We start from the raw sequence: 19,041 nt of genomic DNA, 5'->3' as shown, positions 1-19,041 counted from the left end.
AAGGGGGCGTCGCCAATGAACTGCCATGTTTTGGAAATTCACGAAAATATCTAATTTTTACAAGCACTTGTCATTGCGTTTTTAACACAGTAATCATTGAAATCATATTATTTGTACTTGTACTTTTTTTTTTATACTTTGAGGGTGACTTTTTTTCGTATCCCATACACTTTAATGATGCAAATGTATCACTCTTTTGAACACAAATTGTTTTTAGAAGAAAAACGCTTTATTTCAGTGACCCCAGCCAGCTTGCTGGCTTCTTGTCCTCTCGTCCAACACCGGACCAGAACTCGTGTCACAGAACGTTGTCAGGGGTAAGTCAGTGGATCGCACACACTGGAGGTGACGATGAAATAGAGATTCATGTCAAAAAAGCCGAACTATCCCTTTAATGCTGAGTATCAAGCAGGGAGGCAATTGGATCCCATTTTTATAGTCTTTGGTATATAATATGTAATATTATATACATATAATATATATATATATATGTAATATTGGCATATTTGCACGTATGCACATGACAATACAAAGGTACTGCCCAAAACGAAAAACGACGTCCGTGATGTCCAACGTCCGATGCAATTGTTGTCTGTTGCCACAAAAAAAAAAAAAAAAAATATATATATATATATATATATATATATATATATATATATATATATATATATATATATATATAATTAGAGCTGTCAAACGATTAAATTTTTTGATCAGATTAATCACATCGTAGAATTTTGATTAATCACGATTAATCACTGTCTTAAAAAAGCTTTTTTTTTTCCCAACAGTTTTGCCCGCTGCACACACTCATCCTACTTTTTCTAATCAATTATTTGCAGAATTTAAAATGGGAAAAAATGACCGACGGCATATGTAAACATTTATTAAATGCTTTACTTTAATGCATGTAGTTAGGTTTATTGCTCAAACTCCAACAGCTACCTTTAATGTAACCATCCACTGTCGGCTAAAAGGGATCATCTGCGGTCAAAATTAATAGTGTGATTAATATGTGGTAATACAATGATTAATGCGATGATTTTTTGTGATTAATTAATTAGTTAACGCTTTAACTTTGACAGCACTAATGTGTGTGTATATATATATATATATATATATATATATATATATATATATATATATATATATATATATATATACACACATATATCTCCCCGTGCCCGCGTGGGTCTTCTCCGGGTACTCCGGTCTCCTCCCACATTACAAAGACATGCATGGCAGGTTGATTGGGCGCTCCGAATTGTCCCGAGGTGTGCTTGTGAGTGTGGATGGTTGTTCGTCTCTGTGTGCCCTGCGATTGGCTGGCAACCAGTCCAGGGTGTCCCCCGCCTACTGCCCAGAGTCCGCTGAGACCCCCAGCCCCCCCCCCCCCCCCCGACCCTTGTGAGGAATAAGCTGTCATATATATATACTGTATACTACAAAATACTCCCACAAATGTGGGCCATTGATTGCAAACAATTGTTAATTAGTACCCACAAAAAAGTAGTTTTTAAAATTTATTAAGTATTTATATATACATAGTTTTGGTCATACAGGAGCTTGTGATGGCGATTCAACCTCGTGTTGCGGCAACAACGGCGACTGTCAGCAGAGGATTTTTTTTGTTCTCTATCTTCTTTTTATAGCTGAAATACTTCCGTATTATGGATTTTGACTCTCTTTTGGCGACTAAATCCACTGCTGCTTTTCCCGCCCTCTCCTCATGTGCCTGTTAGCGCTTTCAAAGCAGGAGCAGCCTGTGAGAGTGGGGGGGGGGGGGGGGGGGGGGGGATGTAGCTTGCTACCTTTATGAAGCAAAAAAAACGTTGCTTGCTCTAAAAATAAAAAATAAAAACATCGCACGTCTTGCGATGTGGCTTTTGCGCACAAGGCAATTGCGATGTTCAAACGAAATATCGTGCAAGCCTAATATATATACATTTGTTTATTTACTTACAGATATACCAACCTGTAAGCGAGTTGAAAATGTTCAACCCATTTTACTTCATCTCAAAAGCTGTGCTCTAAAAGCGTTGCAATAATGCCATCTACAACCATCTCATCATCATTAGTTACGTAGAAGCTTGGATTTCACAACCAAGCTGGGCCAGACAATCTTGCACGTCTCAGTTAAAAAGACTAACAACTTCATCAGTGGCAGTGAACATATTCCAATTGACAAATATCAACATCAACAGCATTGAAAGAGTTAAGTAAATGGGGGGAGTAAAATGTCAGGATACCAAATTAGTCTGATTACAGATGCATACATAAAAAATGCACGAGAACAAAAATTCACAGTGATTAAAAAAGGACAGGAAAGCCAACAAGATGTAACAAGAAACGCGAAAGATAAATGTTCCAGTGCCTGCCGAACCTCTGGTGCATCTGCACCCCTGAACTGAATTAATGTGGTAGCTGGGAATGGTCACACCTCATAATCAAACTTGTACTCATGGGCCAGGTAAATCCTTCGGAAAATAAGTGCAGCCAGGATCAAAGAGAGCACCACTATGAGCATGACAGAGCCTGTGTGGCTCTCATCTTGTGGCTCGCGGACCCCTGCAATTGGTGGCCTGTTTGGGGCCTCTCTGTTGTCTCTTTGGGCATGCTGAACACGACGCTGCCGGGGATTGTGAGGATGACTTGTGTTCGGAGACAAAGGAGTTTGTGGCCTCTCCTCACTGGTAGATGCTGAAACTTCTGCCTATAGAGGAGCATAAATGTTACATGTGATTCACTTGTTTAGCACTTTTTGACCATATTATTCTTACTTCTCAAACACACAAATTTGATGAATGATCATCAAACACCTGTTTGGAACAACCAGCAGGTGAACAGGCTAATTGGGAACAGGTGGGTATGAAGGAGCAGAACTGGACAAACTTCAAACTTGACCTGGACCATGTCAAGACCTGAGCCTACAACAGGGGGGAAAATCACGACTTTTCGAAATACTAGATGACGGGGGCATGGCATGAAATTTTTTGTTTCACATTTCCTTCGCCATGAAAGAGGAAATGTGCAATAATTCCCCGGTACATGCTACAAAAATACCCAAACTTCACCTGTATGTTTATAGTCACGACTTTAAGGTAGCCCTATGGCAATAGTCGGTTATCAATATAGCGCCACCTAGCCCTTAGGGCAACATAAAAAATTACCCCACAGATGGTATTTTGTACAATATTTGGATACTCTTTGTAAGTGTGATAACTAAGTCATTTATGAATATTCTTTTACTTTCCACCACTCACCCATGTTCAGTGGCATCAGACCTATCCATACATATGTACATTTTATTCATTTATTTTTGATGCCCTCTATGCACAATAAAAGCAATATTGTGCTAACGATGTGTACATATGTACAGTCTTCCCTCGATATAACGCGGTTCACTTTTCGCGGTCTTGCTGTATCGCGGATTTTTTTTGAAGTGCAATTTTGCATATTTTTTTTACAGTAATATACCCAGTTCAAGGTTTGAACATTGTCAATGTTTGAACAAGAGAGAAATGGGAGAACATGTAAATGCCTCAATAAGAAAAGTGTATAAATTGTGCGGTCGGGGATTTTTGAGCCTTAAAACATTTATAAGAGTTGTAAAACATAAAGCTAACTACTTCGCGGATTTCATTTATTGCGGGTATTTTTTGTAACCTAACCCCAGCGGAAAACGAGGGAACACTGTACTTAAAAAAATGCCAATCGGGGCAATTCATTGCCAAAAAATAAAAAAGGACGCTGATTTTTGATGGTTTTTGACATTTACCAAAACTCATTGAGCTTTGCACACTCATCACACGTGGTAAAACAATAAAAACGATCCATCTGTAAAGGTTTATTAGGGCCCGAGCAGCGACCGCTGCGAGGTCCCTCTTGTTTTTGTAAGAATTATTATTATTATTCCGCTTCTTCTTCTTCTTCTTTATTCTCCGCAAACGATCTCATATTTGAGGACCTAAACATTTACGAAAACTCACCAAACTTTGCATACTCTTCGGGCCCGGCGAAAAATTTGATATTATGTCATTGTCATAACAACGCGACTCTATAGCGCCCCCTAGCGTAGAAAAATAAAAAACAATCCCGGCCAGTTTGACCTAGAGCTACAAAAATTGGCAGGCACGTGTAGCACCCCGAGACGCACAAAGAAGTCAGTGGAAGCCATTTCCTAAAATGTACAGGAAGTGAGCTATGAATTTTTGAATGTCCAATTTTGGCCCATTTTGGCCCATTCACTGTGGTCATGCTTTTCCCCCTTTGCAAACATTTTTCATCCAATTGACTTCAAACTTGTCAGGTATCATCTCAAGACCTGAGACAACAACTGGGCAAAATATCTTGACTATTCAAAATACTATATGACGGGGGCGGGGCATCAAAAATTGCCTTTAAAATTTAATTTGTCCAGAAAGACAAAATGCTTAATAACTCCCATGTACAAGCTCCAAAAAACTTCTCATGCAACTTAATAGTCACGGACTGAAAACATCTATACAATAAAATTCAGTTATTCATATAGCGCCACCTAGAGGTGACAATAAATGTCATACTTTACGTTTTTAGCTACTGTGTCTAGCTCGTTGAAGGGATCCAGTTGAAAATTGGTCAGAAAAGCCTTAAGATGTTGATCATGCCCCAGCCGAATATTGTAACTTTTCGCCAAAGGGCGTGGCCGTTATGGTGCCGCAAAGTCAGATGATTTTTCGTGACAATAAAAGCTGCTTTAACTTGACCCAGATGATCCCATCTTCTCAAAATTTCACACATTTGATGAGAGTCCAGCCTTTAACACATCGACAAACTTATATTTCATCTTACTGACAGCGCCACCTACTGGCACTTTTTTTTTCTTACGAATTTTCTTCATTTTTTTTTCTCCAACCACGTTAACTGGACCTACCTCATATTTGCTCAGAAGAGGGTTTCGGCCTTCATGATGTCACAAAACGAAGTTTGTGAGTTTTCGCGAATTGCTGTGGGCGTGACTAAGAGCTGTTCGCCAAGAAAACAACGCCAGTTTTGAGGGTCTAAACATGCACAGAAACTCATTAAACTTGGCACACACATCTGGGCTGGCAAAATGAGCAATATTTTGTCGTGTATTGTTCTATTTTTACAAAAATGACTCAATAGCTCCCCCTAGAAATTTTTAACGAAGCAGCCCCGGTTGTACGTTGAAGCAAGATCTTCTGAAATTTTTAGGTGTATGAGGGAGCCCAAGACCTACAAAAAAAGTCTCTTGGACCCACATGTTAAAATGAACAGGAAGTGAGCTACGAATTTTTGAATGTCCCATTTTTGACGATTTTTGCACACTTACAGGGGCCATACTTTTCGAAATACTATATGATGAGGGGGGGGGGGGCATCAAATTTTGTGTTTCGCAATCAAAATGGATATGCTTAATAACTCCACTGTACATGCTCCAAAAAATCCCAAACTTGCCATGTATGTTTATAATCAAGGCCTGAAGGTATCTCTATGACAACATTCAGTTATATATACAGTGCCACCTAGCCCTTGACGCATAAAAAAAAAAAAATCCCCCATTGATGGTATTTTTACAAAAAAATGTAAACTCATTCTAAATGTGATAAAGTCATTTATGAATATTATTTTACTTTCCACCACTCAAAATGGTTACTGGCATCATCCCTATCCAAACATAAGTACTTTTTATTTTCGACAGCCTCTATGGACAATAAAAGCAACATTGTCCAATGAGTAAAACAAACGACAATTTGTATATCTACTTTTCAAAAGAAATACAGTCAGGGCAACTCATTGACTAAAAATATAAAAGGACGCTGATTTTTGCAGAACTTAACATTCACCAAAACCCATTGCACTTTATAAAAAAAAATCCCACATATAAAGGTTTATCATGCCATTTTCAAAGAAATTTTGCTTCCAATGTGCCAGTACCCCAACGTGCAAGTACCCCAACGTGGCCTGGGCTGCGAGGGCCCTTTATAGCTGCTCGCAGCTCTAGTTATGTTTATTATTTGAAAGAAATTTGGCTTTTGAATGTGCCAGTACCCTAACATGCAACCTACCAGTGCCAGTATATGGAGGACCAAAACTGCCAAAATCAAAATAAATAAATGACTAAATAAATAAATAAAAGACTAAAAGTGAAAATAAAAATGAATATAAAAAAAAAAAATTCCAAAATTATATCTAAAAAAATAAATATAAATGGAAATAAATCCGTCTTTATTTTAACTTTTTGTCATTTATTTATTTATCCATCCATCCATATTTCCTCCGCTTATCCGAGGTCGGGTCGCGGGGGCAGCAGCTTTAGGAGTAACACCTCTCCAGAGCAGCCTGGCTAAGCTGTAAAAAACAAAACAAAAAAACAAAACAAAAGGAAAGACCTTGCTGGCAGCCACCATCGACAACAATCTCACAACACTCGAAAGGACGACCACTTCCTCTCATCAAATCAATGACGACTGTGAAAGTCCAATTAGCAAGGAGGAGAATTCTGAAATGTCTGCTTGATCTGATGTGTACATCCGAACAGTGAATAGCTTCAACATGAGGCATCCGAACCAGATGTCCGAGCCACCTCAGCTGGCTCCTCTCAACGCGGAGGAGCAGCGGCTCGACTCTGAGCCCCTCCCGGATGACCGAGCTTCTCACCCTATCTCTAAGGGAGAGCCCGGACACCCTGCGCAGGAAACTCATTTCGGCCGCTTGTATCCGTGATCTCGTTCTTTCGGTCACGACCCACAGCTCGTGACCATAGGTGAGGGTCGGAACGTAGATCGACCGGTAAATCGAGAGCTTTGCCTTTTGGTTCAGCTCTTTCTTCACCACGACTGACCGATACAGAGTCCGCATCACTGCAGACGCTGCACCGATCCGCCTGTCGATCACCCGCTTCATCCTGCCCTCACTCATGAACAAGACCCCAAGATACTTAAACTCCTCCACTTGGGGCAGGATCTCATCCCCGACCCGGAGAGGACACGCCACCCTTTACCGACTGAGGACCATGCTCTCGGATTTGGAGGTGCTGATCCTCCTCCCAACTGCTTCACACTCGGCTGCGAACCGCTCCAGTGAGAGTTGGAGATCACGGCTTAGTTTATTCATTTTTTCCTTTCGGACACATTACAGCTTACATCACTCACATCACATCATTTGCAACATTGACATCCGAAAGAAGGGCTGACGGGTAGAAGCCGAAGCTTATTCGAGACCCGTCCCCATCGACCCATTACTATAACACATCAATCATATATATTATTTAGAATAGTCATTAATTTTTATCGTTATCCATCCCATACTATCCCAGACACTGCTCGCTCAGTTCATCTTGAATGTCCGTGTGTAGATTGTGGCTAGTCCCAGTCATTTGGAACTGGTGAGTCGGTCCCCAGACGCCACCAGCAGGCCCCCCCGCCAGGCGAGCAGCCAAGGCAAGCGCAATTCTTCTCTTTCACCAGTAGTGTATTCGCTGACCTCGGATCAGCTTTCACACATGTTGTGCTTTCCAGAAGAGTAGATCGGCTTGCATTCTGCCCATTGCGATTCAAGCAATTTCAGCACTCGATTCTGGTCAGGTAGCACCACTGGTTGCTAGCATGTTGTAGATCTGATGACTCCTGTGCGCTGCTCAGCCTAGCTCACCCAGCAGAGCGGTCCACACCAGCCGCATTCCAGGAACCAGACCACCAACCCCATTTTGTGGATTGACAGCAGTTTCATCGTAGCCACAATACAGCCTTATCTTGTAGCCTTAATTGTTACAACAAATGTCCAAACGGAATTCGACCCAGACAATATTTAGATTCAAACGGGAACAGCAATACATGTTATCAATGCAGGTGTATAAACAAGAGTTAGCCTTGGCAAAGTCAGCAAGTAATCATTTCCAACTCCAGCTTTGGGTAATTAGTGATGTTGTTGTTGTTGTGATATTGTGAATTACTGTTGTCTCTCAAGCGCTGCCAATTCCTCAGCTCCTTTCACGATTAGTGTTTTTAGTTGGCCAGAGTTATCTTTAGTTTGAATAAAAATTCGGCAGTCTTTTGTCCACGTGCTTTCGATAAGTCCATTCTTTCTCATTTGTCGTGCCTTTTTGGCGATGTCAGCATTTCGTTTGGTGAGGTTTTCGTTGATGTAGACATGTTTCCCACGAAGCTTGTGCTCAGAAGAGCAATCTTTTTCTTTCTGTCAACAAACCTGATCAGAACTGCCGGTGGTCGTGTCCCTCCAGTTGGAAGCGAAAAGCACATCTGAATGTGCGCAGGATCAACAGTCCATCAAATCTCTGAGTTGAAGTGTCACTTGCTGTTCCACAGTCTCATTCCCTGAAGATTGGTCAGAATCTTCCGTGCTCTTGCTAGCCGCAGCTCTCGAAGGGCCACGGCGTGGCTTGATCTCGATACCGGTGACTATCACATCGTTGATATGAAGATTTTGTTCCAAATCATCCACTTTTTGTTCCAAGGCAACAATGCGTCGATCTTTTTCCTGTGTCTCTGTCTTCAATTGCTGTATTTCCTGAAGAAGTGTCAATGCTCTTCTTCATTTCAAGTAATTCGGCAACCATTACACTGAGTTTTTTAAGAGAAGATTTTATCTCCTCATTCTCGTCAGCTCTTTTTCCGCCAGGCATTCTGCAACAATGTAGTTAAAAATCCCAAAAATCAACAAGTAGTTAAATTCATGAGCGAGTGCAGGAGCAAGTACAGATGCGTCCTCCCTCAACAGATGCGTCCTTGAATAGCAATGGCTTGATGAAGCCAACAGCACCACATCATCTGCAAAAAGCAGAGATGCAATGCTGAGGCCACCAAACCGGACCCCCTCAACGCCTCGGCTGCGCCTAGAAATCCTGTCCACAAAAGTTATGAACAGAATCGGTGACAAAGGGCAACCTTGGCGGAGTCCAACCCTCACTGGAAACGAATCCGACTTACTGCCGGAAATGCGGACCAAACTCTGGCAACGGTTGTACAGGGACCGAACAGCCCGTATCAGGGGGTTCGGTACCCCATACTCCCGAAGCACCCCCCACAGGACTCCCCGAGGGACACGGTCGAACGCCTTCTCCAAATCCACAAAACACATGTGGACTGGTTGAGCAAACTCCCACACACCCTCGAGGACCCTGCTGAGGGTGTAGAGCTGGTCCACTGTTCCACGGCCAGGACGAAAACCACACTGCTCCTCCTGAATCCGAGATTCGACTTCCCGACGGACCCTCCTCTCCAGCACCCCTGAATAGACCTTACCAGGAAGGCTGAGGAGTGTGATCCCTCTGTAGTTGGAACACACCCTCCGGTCCCCCTTCTTAAAAAGGGGGACCACCACCCCGGTCTGCCAATCCAGAGGCACTGTCCCCGATGTCCACGCGATGTTGTAGAGGCGTGTCAACCACGACAGCCCCACAACATCCAGAGTCTTTAGGACCTCCGGGCGGATCTCATCCACCCTCGGGGCCCTGCCACCGAGGAGCTTTCCAACCACCTCAGTGACTTCGACCCCAGAGATAGGAGAGGCCACCTCAGAGTCCCCAGACTCTGCTTCCTCAAAGGAAGGTGGAATTGAGGAGGTCTTCGAAGTATTCCCCCCACCGCTTCACGACGTCCCGAGTCGAGGTCAGCAGCACCCCATCGCCACTATACACAGTGTTAATGGTGCACTGCTTTCCCCTCCCGAGACGCCGGATGGTGGACCAGAATTTCTTCAAAGCTGTCCGGAAGTCATTTTCCATGGCCTCACCGAACTCCTCCCATGTCCGAGTTTTTGCCTCAGCAACCGCCGAAGCTGCGTGCCGCTTGGCCATCCGGTACCTGTCAGCTGCCTCCGGAGTCCCACAGGCCAAAAAGGCCCGATAGGACTCCTTCTTCAGCTTGACGGCATCCGACACCAGCGGGTTCGAGGATTGCCGCCGCGACAGGCACCGACCACCTTACGGTCACAGCTGCGGTCGGCCGCCTCAACAATGGAAGCGCGGAACATGGCCCATTCGGACTCAATGTCCCCCGCCTCCCCCGAGACAAGGGAGAAGCTCTGCCGGAGGTGGGCATTGAAACTCTTTCTGACAGGGGAATCCGCCAGACGTTCCCAGCAAATCCTCACAATACGTTTGGGTCTGCCAGGTCGAACCGGCATCTTCCCCCACCATCGGAGCCAACACACCACCAGGTGGTGATCAGTTGACAGCTCCGCCCCTCTCTTCACCCGAGTGTCCAAAACATGCGGCCGCAAATCCGATGACACAACTACAAAGTCGATCATCGAACTGCGGCCTAGGGTGTCCTGGTGCCAAGTGCACATATGGACACCCTTATGTTTGAACATGGTGTTCGTTATGGACAAACCATGACGAACACAGAAGTCCAATAACAGAACTCCGCTCGGGTTCCGATCGGGGCGGCCGTTCCTCCCAATCACGCCTCTCCAGGTCTCACTGTCATTGCCCATGTGAGCGTTGAAGTCATCCAGCAGGACGAGGGAATCCCCAGGGGGAGCGCTCTCCAGCACACCCTCCAAGGACTCCAAAAAGGGTGGGCACTCTGAACTGCTGTTTGGTGCATATGCACAAACAACAGTCAGGACCCGTCCCCCCACCCGAAGGCGAAGGGAGGCTACCCTCTCGTCTACCGGGGTGAACCCCAACGTACAGGCGCCGAGCCGGGGGGCAATAAGTATGCCCACACCTGCTCTGCGCCTCTCACCATGGGCAACTCCAGAGTGGAAGAGAGTCCAACCCCTCTCGAGAGGACTGGTACCAGAGCCCAAGCTGTGTGTGGAGGCGAGTCCGACTATATCTAGTCGGAACTTCTCGGCCTCACACACCAGCTCGGGCTCCTTCCCTGCCAGAGAGGTGACATTTATTTATTTATTTAGTCATTTATTTATCTATTTATTTAGGCATTTATTTATTCATTTCATCATTTATTTATTTATTTATTTCGTCATTTATTTATTTATTTATTTAGAATTTTAACAGTTTTGGGACCATACAACCAAGTGGAAATGTAATTCAAATGAGGGGTCGGTCCTAAGCATGTCTTGGGTTGTACTCCACCATTGCAAACTGCCTGTCATTGGCCGAGTGAGCAGCTCGGCGAACAAGGAAGTCTCGCCGGCTTGCAATGGAGCGCTCCAGCAATGGACGACGATCGTGTCCAACGTCACCTCAACTTGCGACTTGCGAGTTGTTAGACAACAAGTGAGAGCAGACAGTGGACAAGATATGAATAACATATTTGAATAACATTTCGACTTGGCTGTACTGCCCAAAACTGCCAAAATTCTAAATAAATAAATAAATGACGAAATAAATGACTAAATAAATAAATGACGAAATAAATAAATGAATGACTCAATAAATAAATGACTAAATAATTAAATAAATGTCTAAATAATTAAATAAATGTCTAAATAAATGATGAAAAGTTAAAATAAAAACTGATTTCCATTTATATTTATTTTTTTAGATATCATTTTGGAATTGTATTTTTTTTATATTAATTTTTATTTTCACTTTTAGTCATTTATTTATTTATTGAGTCATTTATTAGGGCCCGAGCAGCGACCGCTGCGAGGTCCCTATTGTTTTTGTAAAAATTATTATTATTATTATTATTATTAGGGCCCGAGCAGCGACCGCTGCGAGGTCCCTATTGTTTTTGTAAAAATTATTAGGGCCCGAGCAGCGACCGCTGCGAGGTCCCTATTGTTTTTGTAAAAATTATTATTATTATTATTATTATTATTATTATTATTAGGGCCCGAGCAGCGACCGCTGCGAGGTCCCTATTGTTTTTGTAAAAATTATTATTATTATTCTTCTTCTTCTTCTTCTTCTTTATTCTCCGCAAACAATCGCGATTTTGGGTACCTAAATATTCACGAAAACTCACCGAACTTTGCGCACTCTTCGGGCCCGGCGAAAAATTTGATATTATGAAGTCGTCATAACAACGCGACTCTATAGCGCCCCCTAGCATAGAAAAATAAAAACCAAGCCCGGCACGTTTGAGCTAGAGCAACGAAAATTGGCAGGCACGTGTAGCACCCCGAGACGCACAAAAAAGTATTGGGACCATGTAGCTAAAATGTACAGGAAATGAGCTATGAATTTTTTAATGTCCAATTTTGGCCTATTTTGGCACATTCACTGTGGTCATGCTTTTTCCCCCTTTGCAAACATTTTTCATCCAGTTGACTTCAAAATTGGCATTTATCATCTCAAGACCTGAGACAACAACTGGGCAAAAAACCTTGACTTTTTGAAATACTATATGACGGGGGCGAGGCATCAAATATTGCCTTGAAAATTTCATTTGTCCAGAAAGAGCAAATGCTTAATAACTCCCATGTTCAAGCTCCGAAAAATCTCAAACTTCTCAGACAACGTAATAGTCACGGCCTGAAAACATCTATATGATAAAATTCAGTTATACATATAGCGCCACCTAGTGGTGACAATAAATGTCATACTTTACGTTTTAAGCTACTGCGCTGAGCTCGTTGAAGGGATCCAGTTGAAAGTTGGTCAGAAAAGCCTTAAGATGTTGATCATGCCCAACACCGAATATTGTAACTTTTCGCCAAAGGGCGTGGCCGCTACGGTGCCGCAAAGTCTGAAGATTTTTCGTGACAATAAAAGCTGCATGAACTTGACCGAGATGATCCTATCTTCTCAAAATTTCACACATTTGATGAGAGTCCAGCCCTAAAGACATCTACGAACTTATATTTCATCTTACTGATAGCGCCACCTAGTGGCAATTTTTTTTCTTACGAATTTTCTTGTACATTTTTTCTCCAAACACGTTAACTGGACCAACCTCATATTTGCTCAGATGAGGGTTTCGGCCTTCATGATGTCACAACACGAAGTTTGTGAGTTTTCGCGAATCGCTGTGGGCGTGGCTAAGCACTGTTCGCCAAGAAAACAACGCCAGTTTTGAGGGTCTAAACATGCGCAGAAACTCATGAAACTTGGCACACACATCTGGCCTGGTAAAATGAACAATATTTTATTGTTGATTGTGCTATTTTTACAAAAATGACTCAATAGCGCCCCCTAGAAATTTTTAACGAAGCAGCCCCGATTGTACGTTTAAGCAAGATCTACGAAAATTTTTACGTGTATGAGGGAGCCAAAGACCTACAAAAAAGTCTCTTGGACCCATATGCTAAAATGAACAGGAAGTGAGCTACGAATTTTTGAATGTCCCATTTTTTACGATTTTTGCACATTTTCAGAGGGCATACTTTTGCCCACTTCTCCTACACGTTTTATCCGACTGACTTATGACTTGACCTGGACCATGCCAAGACCTGAGCCAACAACAGACGGAAAAATTTTGACTTTTGGAAATACTATATGATGAGGGCGGGGCATCAAAATTTGTGTTTCGCACTGAAAAAGGATATGCTTAATAACTCCCCGATACATGCTCCAAAAAAATCCCAAACTTGACATGTATGTTTATCGTCAAGGCCTGAAGGTATCTCTATGACAACATTCAGTTATATATGCAGCGCCACCTAGCCCTTGAGGCATGAAAAAAAAATACCCCACTTACGGTATTTTGTACAAAAAATGTAAACTCATTCTAAGTGTGATAACTAAGTCATTTATGAATATTCTTTTACCTTCCACCACTCAAAATATTCACTGGCATCAGACCTAACCAAACATACATATTTTTGTTATTTAGTTTTATGTATTTTTGATAGCCTCTATGGACATTAAAAGCAATATCGTGAATGAAGGCTATGCTTAATAACTCCCAGGTACATGCTCCAAAAAATCCCATATTTGAAATGTATATTTAGAGTCAAGGCCTGAAGGTATCTCTATGACAAAATTCAGTTATAAATACAGCGCCACCTAGTCCTTGAGGCATAAAAAAAAATGCCTCACTTACGGTATTTTTGCAAAAATTGTAAACTCATTGTAAGTGTGATAACTAAGTCATTTATGAATATTCTTTTACTTTCCACCACTCAATATGTTCACTGGTATCAGACCGATCCAAACATACGTATTTTTTATTTAGTTTTATTTATTTTTTTTATCGCCTCTATGGACAATAAAAGCAACATTGTGCAATGAGTACGAGCGATGATGTGTGTATATATACTTTTACGAAAAATACCAATCAGAGCAACTCATTGCCTAAAAATAAAAAAAAGACGCTGATTTTTGCAGATCTTAACAATCACCAAAACCCATTGAGCTTGACACACTCATCACACCTGGCAAAAAAAAAAAAAAAAGTCCACATGTTTATCATGCCATTTTCAAAGAAATTCTGCTTCCAATGTGCCAGTACCCCAATGTGCAAGTTCCCCAACGTGCAAGTACCCCAACGTGGCCCGGGCTGCGAGGGCCCTTTATAGCTGCTCGCAGCTCTAGTTATTATTCTTCTTCTTCTTCTTCTTCTTTATTCTCCGCAAACAATCGCGATTTTGGGTACCTAAATATTCACGAAAACTCACCGAACTTTGCACACTCCTCAGGTCCGGCGAAAAATTTGATATTATGAAGTCGTTATAACAATGCGACTCGATAGCGCCCCCTAGCATAGAAAAATAAAAACCAAGCCCGGCACGTTTGAGCTAGAGCAACAAAAATTGGCAGGCACGTGTAGTACCCCGAGACGCACAAAAAAGTCTCTTGGGACCATGTAGCTAAAATGTACAGGAAGTGAGCTATGAATTTTTTTATGTCCAATTTTGGCCTATTTTGGCACATTCACTGTGGTCATGCTTTTTCCCCCTTTGCAAACATTTTTCATCCAATTGACTTCAAACTTGGCATTTATCATCTCAAGACCTGAGAGAACAACTGGGCAAAACATCTTGCCTTTTTGAAATACTATATGACGGGGGCGGGGCATCAAATATTGCCTTTAAAATTTCATTTGTCCAGAAAGAGCAAATGCTTAATAACTCCCATGTTCAAGCTCCAAAAAATCTCAAACTTCTCAGGCAACGTAATAGTCACGGCCTGAAAACATCTATATGATAAAATTCAGTTATACATATAGCGCCACCTAGTGGTTACAATAAATGTCATACTTTACGTTTTTAGCTACTGTGCTGAGCTTGTTGAAGGGATCCATTTGAAAATTGGTCAGAAAAGCCTTAAGATGTTGATCATGCCCCACACCGAATATTGTAACTTTTCGCCAAAGGGTGTGGCCGCTACGGTGACGCAAAGTCTGAAGATTTTTCGTGAAAATAAAAGCTGCATGAACTTGACCGAGATGATCCTATCTTCTCAAAATTTCACACATTTGATGAGAGTCCAGCCCTAAAGACATCTACTGACTTATATTTCATCTAACTGATAGCGCCACCTAGTGGCAATTTTTTTTCTTACGAATTTTCTTCTACGTTTTTCTCCAAACACGTTAACTGGACCTACCTCATATTTGCTCAGATGAGGGTTTCGGCCTTCATGATGTCACAACACGAAGTTTGTGAGTTTTCGCGAATTGCTGTGGGTGTGGCTAAGCGCTGTTCGCCAAGAAAACAACGCCAGTTTTGAGGGTCTAAACATGCACAGAAACTCATGAAACTTGGCACACACATCTGGCCTGGTAAAATGAGCAATATTTTATTGTTTATTGTGCTATTTTTACAAAAATGACTCAATAGCGCCCCCTAGAAGTTTTTAACGAAGCAGCCCCGGTTGTACGTTTAAGCAAGAACGACGAATATTTTTAGGTGTATGAGGGAGCCCAAGTCCTACAAAAAAGTCTCTTGGACCCAAATGCTAAAATGAACAGGAAGTGAGCTATGAATTTTTGAATGTCCCATTTTTTACGATTTTTGCACATTCACAGGGGGCAGACTTTTGCCCACTTCTCCTACACGTTTCATCCGACTGAGTTAAGACTTGGCCTGGACCATGTCAAGACCTGAGCCAACGACAGGGGGAAAAATTTTGACTTTTCGAAATACTATATGATGAGGGCGGGGCATCAAAATTTGTGTTTCGCAATGAAAAAGGATATGCTTGATAACTCCCCAGTACATGCTCCAAAAAATCCCAAACTTGACATGTATGTTTATCGTCAAGGCCTGAAGTTATCTCTATGACAACATTCAGTTATATATGCAGCGCCACCTAGCCCTTGAGGCATAAAAAAAAAAAAAAAACCACATACGGTATTTTGTACAAAAAATGTAAACTCATTCTAAGTGTGATAACTAAGTCATTTATGAATATTCTTTTAGTTTCCACCACTCAAAATGTTCACTGGCATCAGACTTATCCAAACATATATATATTTTTATTTATTTTTGATAGCCTCTGTGGACATTAAAAGCAATATCGTGAATGAAGGATATGCTTAATAACTCCACGGTACATGCTCCAAAAAAAATCCCACACTTGACATGTATGCTTATAATCAAGGCCTGAAGGTATCTCTATGACAACATTCAGTTATAAATACAGCGCCACCTAGCCCTTGAGGCATAAAAAAAAAAAAACCCACATACGGTATTTTGTACAAAAAATGTAAACTCTTTCTAAGTGTGATAACTAAGTCATTTATGAATATTCTTTTAGTTTCTACCACTCAAATTGTTCACTGGCTTCACACCGATCCAAACGTATGTACGTTTCCATTTTGTTTTATTCATTTTTGATTGCCCCTTTGGACAATAAAAGTAACATTGTGCAATGAGTACAACAAGCGATGATGTGTATATACACTTTTACAAAAAATACCAATCAGGGCAACTCATTGCCTAAAAATAAAAAAGGACGCTGATTTTTGCAGGTCTTAACAATCACCAAAACCTGTTGAGCTTGACACACACTGGCAAAAAAAAATATTCTACATGTAAACGTTTATTGTGCCATTTTCAAAGAAATTTTGCTTCCAATATGCCAGTACCCCAACGTGCCAGTACCCTAACGTGCAAGTACCCCAACGTGCAAGGACCCCAACGTGGCCCGGGCTGCGAGGGCCCTTTATAGCTGCTCGCAGCTCTAGTTATTATTATTATTATTATTATTATTATTATTATTCTTTATTCTCCGCAAACGATCGCGATTTTGGGTACCTAAACATTCACGAAAACTCACCGAACTTTGCACACTCCTCAGGCCCGGCGAAAAATTTGATATTATTAAGTCGTCATAACAATGCGACTCGATAGCGCCCCCTAGCGTAGAAAAATAAAAACCAAGCCCGGCACGTTTGAGCTAGAGCAACAAAAATTGGCAGGCACATGTAGCACCCCGAGACGCACAAAAAAGTCTATTGGGACCATGTAGCTAAAATGTACAGGAAGTGAGCTATGAATTTTTTTATGTCCAATTTTGGCCTATTTTGGCACATTCACTGTGGTCATGCTTTTTCCCCCTTTGCAAACATTTTTCATCCAATTGACTTCAAACTTGGCATTTATCATCTCAAGACCTGAGAGAAAAACTGGGCAAAACATCTTGCCTTTTTGAAATACTATATGATGGGGGCGGGGCATCAAATATTGCCTTTAAAATTTCATTTGTCCAGAAAGAGCAAATGCTTAATAACTCCCATGTTCAAGCTCCAAAAAATCTCAAACTTCTCAGGCAACGTAATAGTCACGGCCTGAAAACATCTATATGATAAAATTCAGTTATACATATAGCGCCACCTAGTGGTTACAATAAATGTCATACTTTACGTTTTTAGCTACTGTGCTGAGCTTGTTGAAGGGATCCATTTGAAAATTGGTCAGAAAAGGCTTAAGATGTTGATCATGCCCCACACCGAATATTGTAACTTTTCGCCAAAGGGCGTGGCCGCTACGGTGACGCAAAGTCTGAAGATTTTTCGTAAAAATAAAAGCTGCATTAACTTGACCGAGATGATCCTATCTTCTCAAAATTTCACACATTTGATGAGAGTCCAGCCCTAAAGACATCTACTGACTTATATTTCATCTAACTGATAGCGCCACCGAGTGGCAATTTTTTTTATTACGAATTTTCTTCTACGTTTTTCTCCAAACACGTTAACTGGACCTACCTCATATTTGCTCAGATGAGGGTTTCGGCCTTCATGATGTCACAACACGAAGTTTGTGAGTTTTCGCGAATTGCTGTGGGTGTGGCTAAGCGCTGTTCGCCAAGAAAACAACGCCAGTTTTGAGGGTCTAAACATGCACAGAAACTCATGAAACTTGGCACACACATCTGGCCTGGTAAAATGAGCAATATTTTATTGTTGATTGTGCTATTTTTACAAAAATGACTCAATAGCGCCCCCTAGAAGTTTTTAACGAAGCAGCCCCGGTTGTACGTTTAAGCAAGAATGACGAATATTTTTAGGTGTATGAGGGAGCCCAGGACCTACAAAAAAGTCTCTTGGACCCATATGCTAAAATGAACAGGAAGTGAGCTACGAATTTTTGAATGTCCCATTTTTGACAATTTTTGCACATTCACAGGGCGCAGACTTTTGCCCACTTCTCCTACACGTTTCATCTGACTGAGTTAAGACTTGACCTGGACCATGTCAAGACCTGAGCCAACGACAGGGGGAAAAATCTTGACCTTTCGAAATACTATATGATGAAGGCGGGGCATCAAAATTTGTGTTTCGCACTGAAAAAGGATATGCTTAATAACTCCCCGGTACATGCTCCAAAAAATCCCAAACTTAACATGTATGTTTATCGTCAAGGCCTGAAGCTATCTCTATGACAACATTCAGTTATATATGCAGCGCCACCTAGCCCTTGAGGCATAAAAAAAAAATACCCCACATACCGTATTTTGTACAAAAAATGTAAACTCATTCTAAGTGTGATAACTAAGTCATTTATGAATATTCTTTTAGTTTCCACCACTCAAAATGTTCACTGGCATCAGACTTATCCAAACATATATATATTTTTATTTATTTTTGATAGCCTCTGTGGACATTAAAAGCAATATCGTGAATGAAGGATATGCTTAATAACTCCACGGTACATGCTCCAAAAAAAATCCCACACTTTACATGTATGCTTATAATCAAGGCCTGAAGGTATCTC

At 41.6% G+C, this 19,041-nt stretch overlaps 1 protein-coding gene across 1 annotated transcript in view; it reads right to left on the bottom strand.

Moving 5' to 3' along the window:
• Positions 1-1,510: 1,510 nt before the first annotated feature.
• ube2j1 (ubiquitin-conjugating enzyme E2, J1) overlaps positions 1,511-19,041 on the bottom strand; it is a 268,412-nt gene continuing 250,881 nt past the window's right edge. Inside the window, exon 8 of the mRNA XM_077510327.1 lies at positions 1,511-2,713. Coding sequence (XP_077366453.1) covers positions 2,435-2,713 — 279 coding nt within the window. The 3' untranslated portion in view covers positions 1,511-2,434. The remainder of the gene's footprint in view (positions 2,714-19,041) is intronic.

The sequence above is a fragment of the Festucalex cinctus genome, chromosome 21 (assembly GCF_051991245.1).
Source record: "Festucalex cinctus isolate MCC-2025b chromosome 21, RoL_Fcin_1.0, whole genome shotgun sequence".
Taxonomy (NCBI): Eukaryota; Metazoa; Chordata; class Actinopteri; order Syngnathiformes; family Syngnathidae; genus Festucalex; species Festucalex cinctus.
Note: the sequence above shows the minus strand (reverse complement) of the source record. Positions and strands in the feature narration are given on the sequence as shown.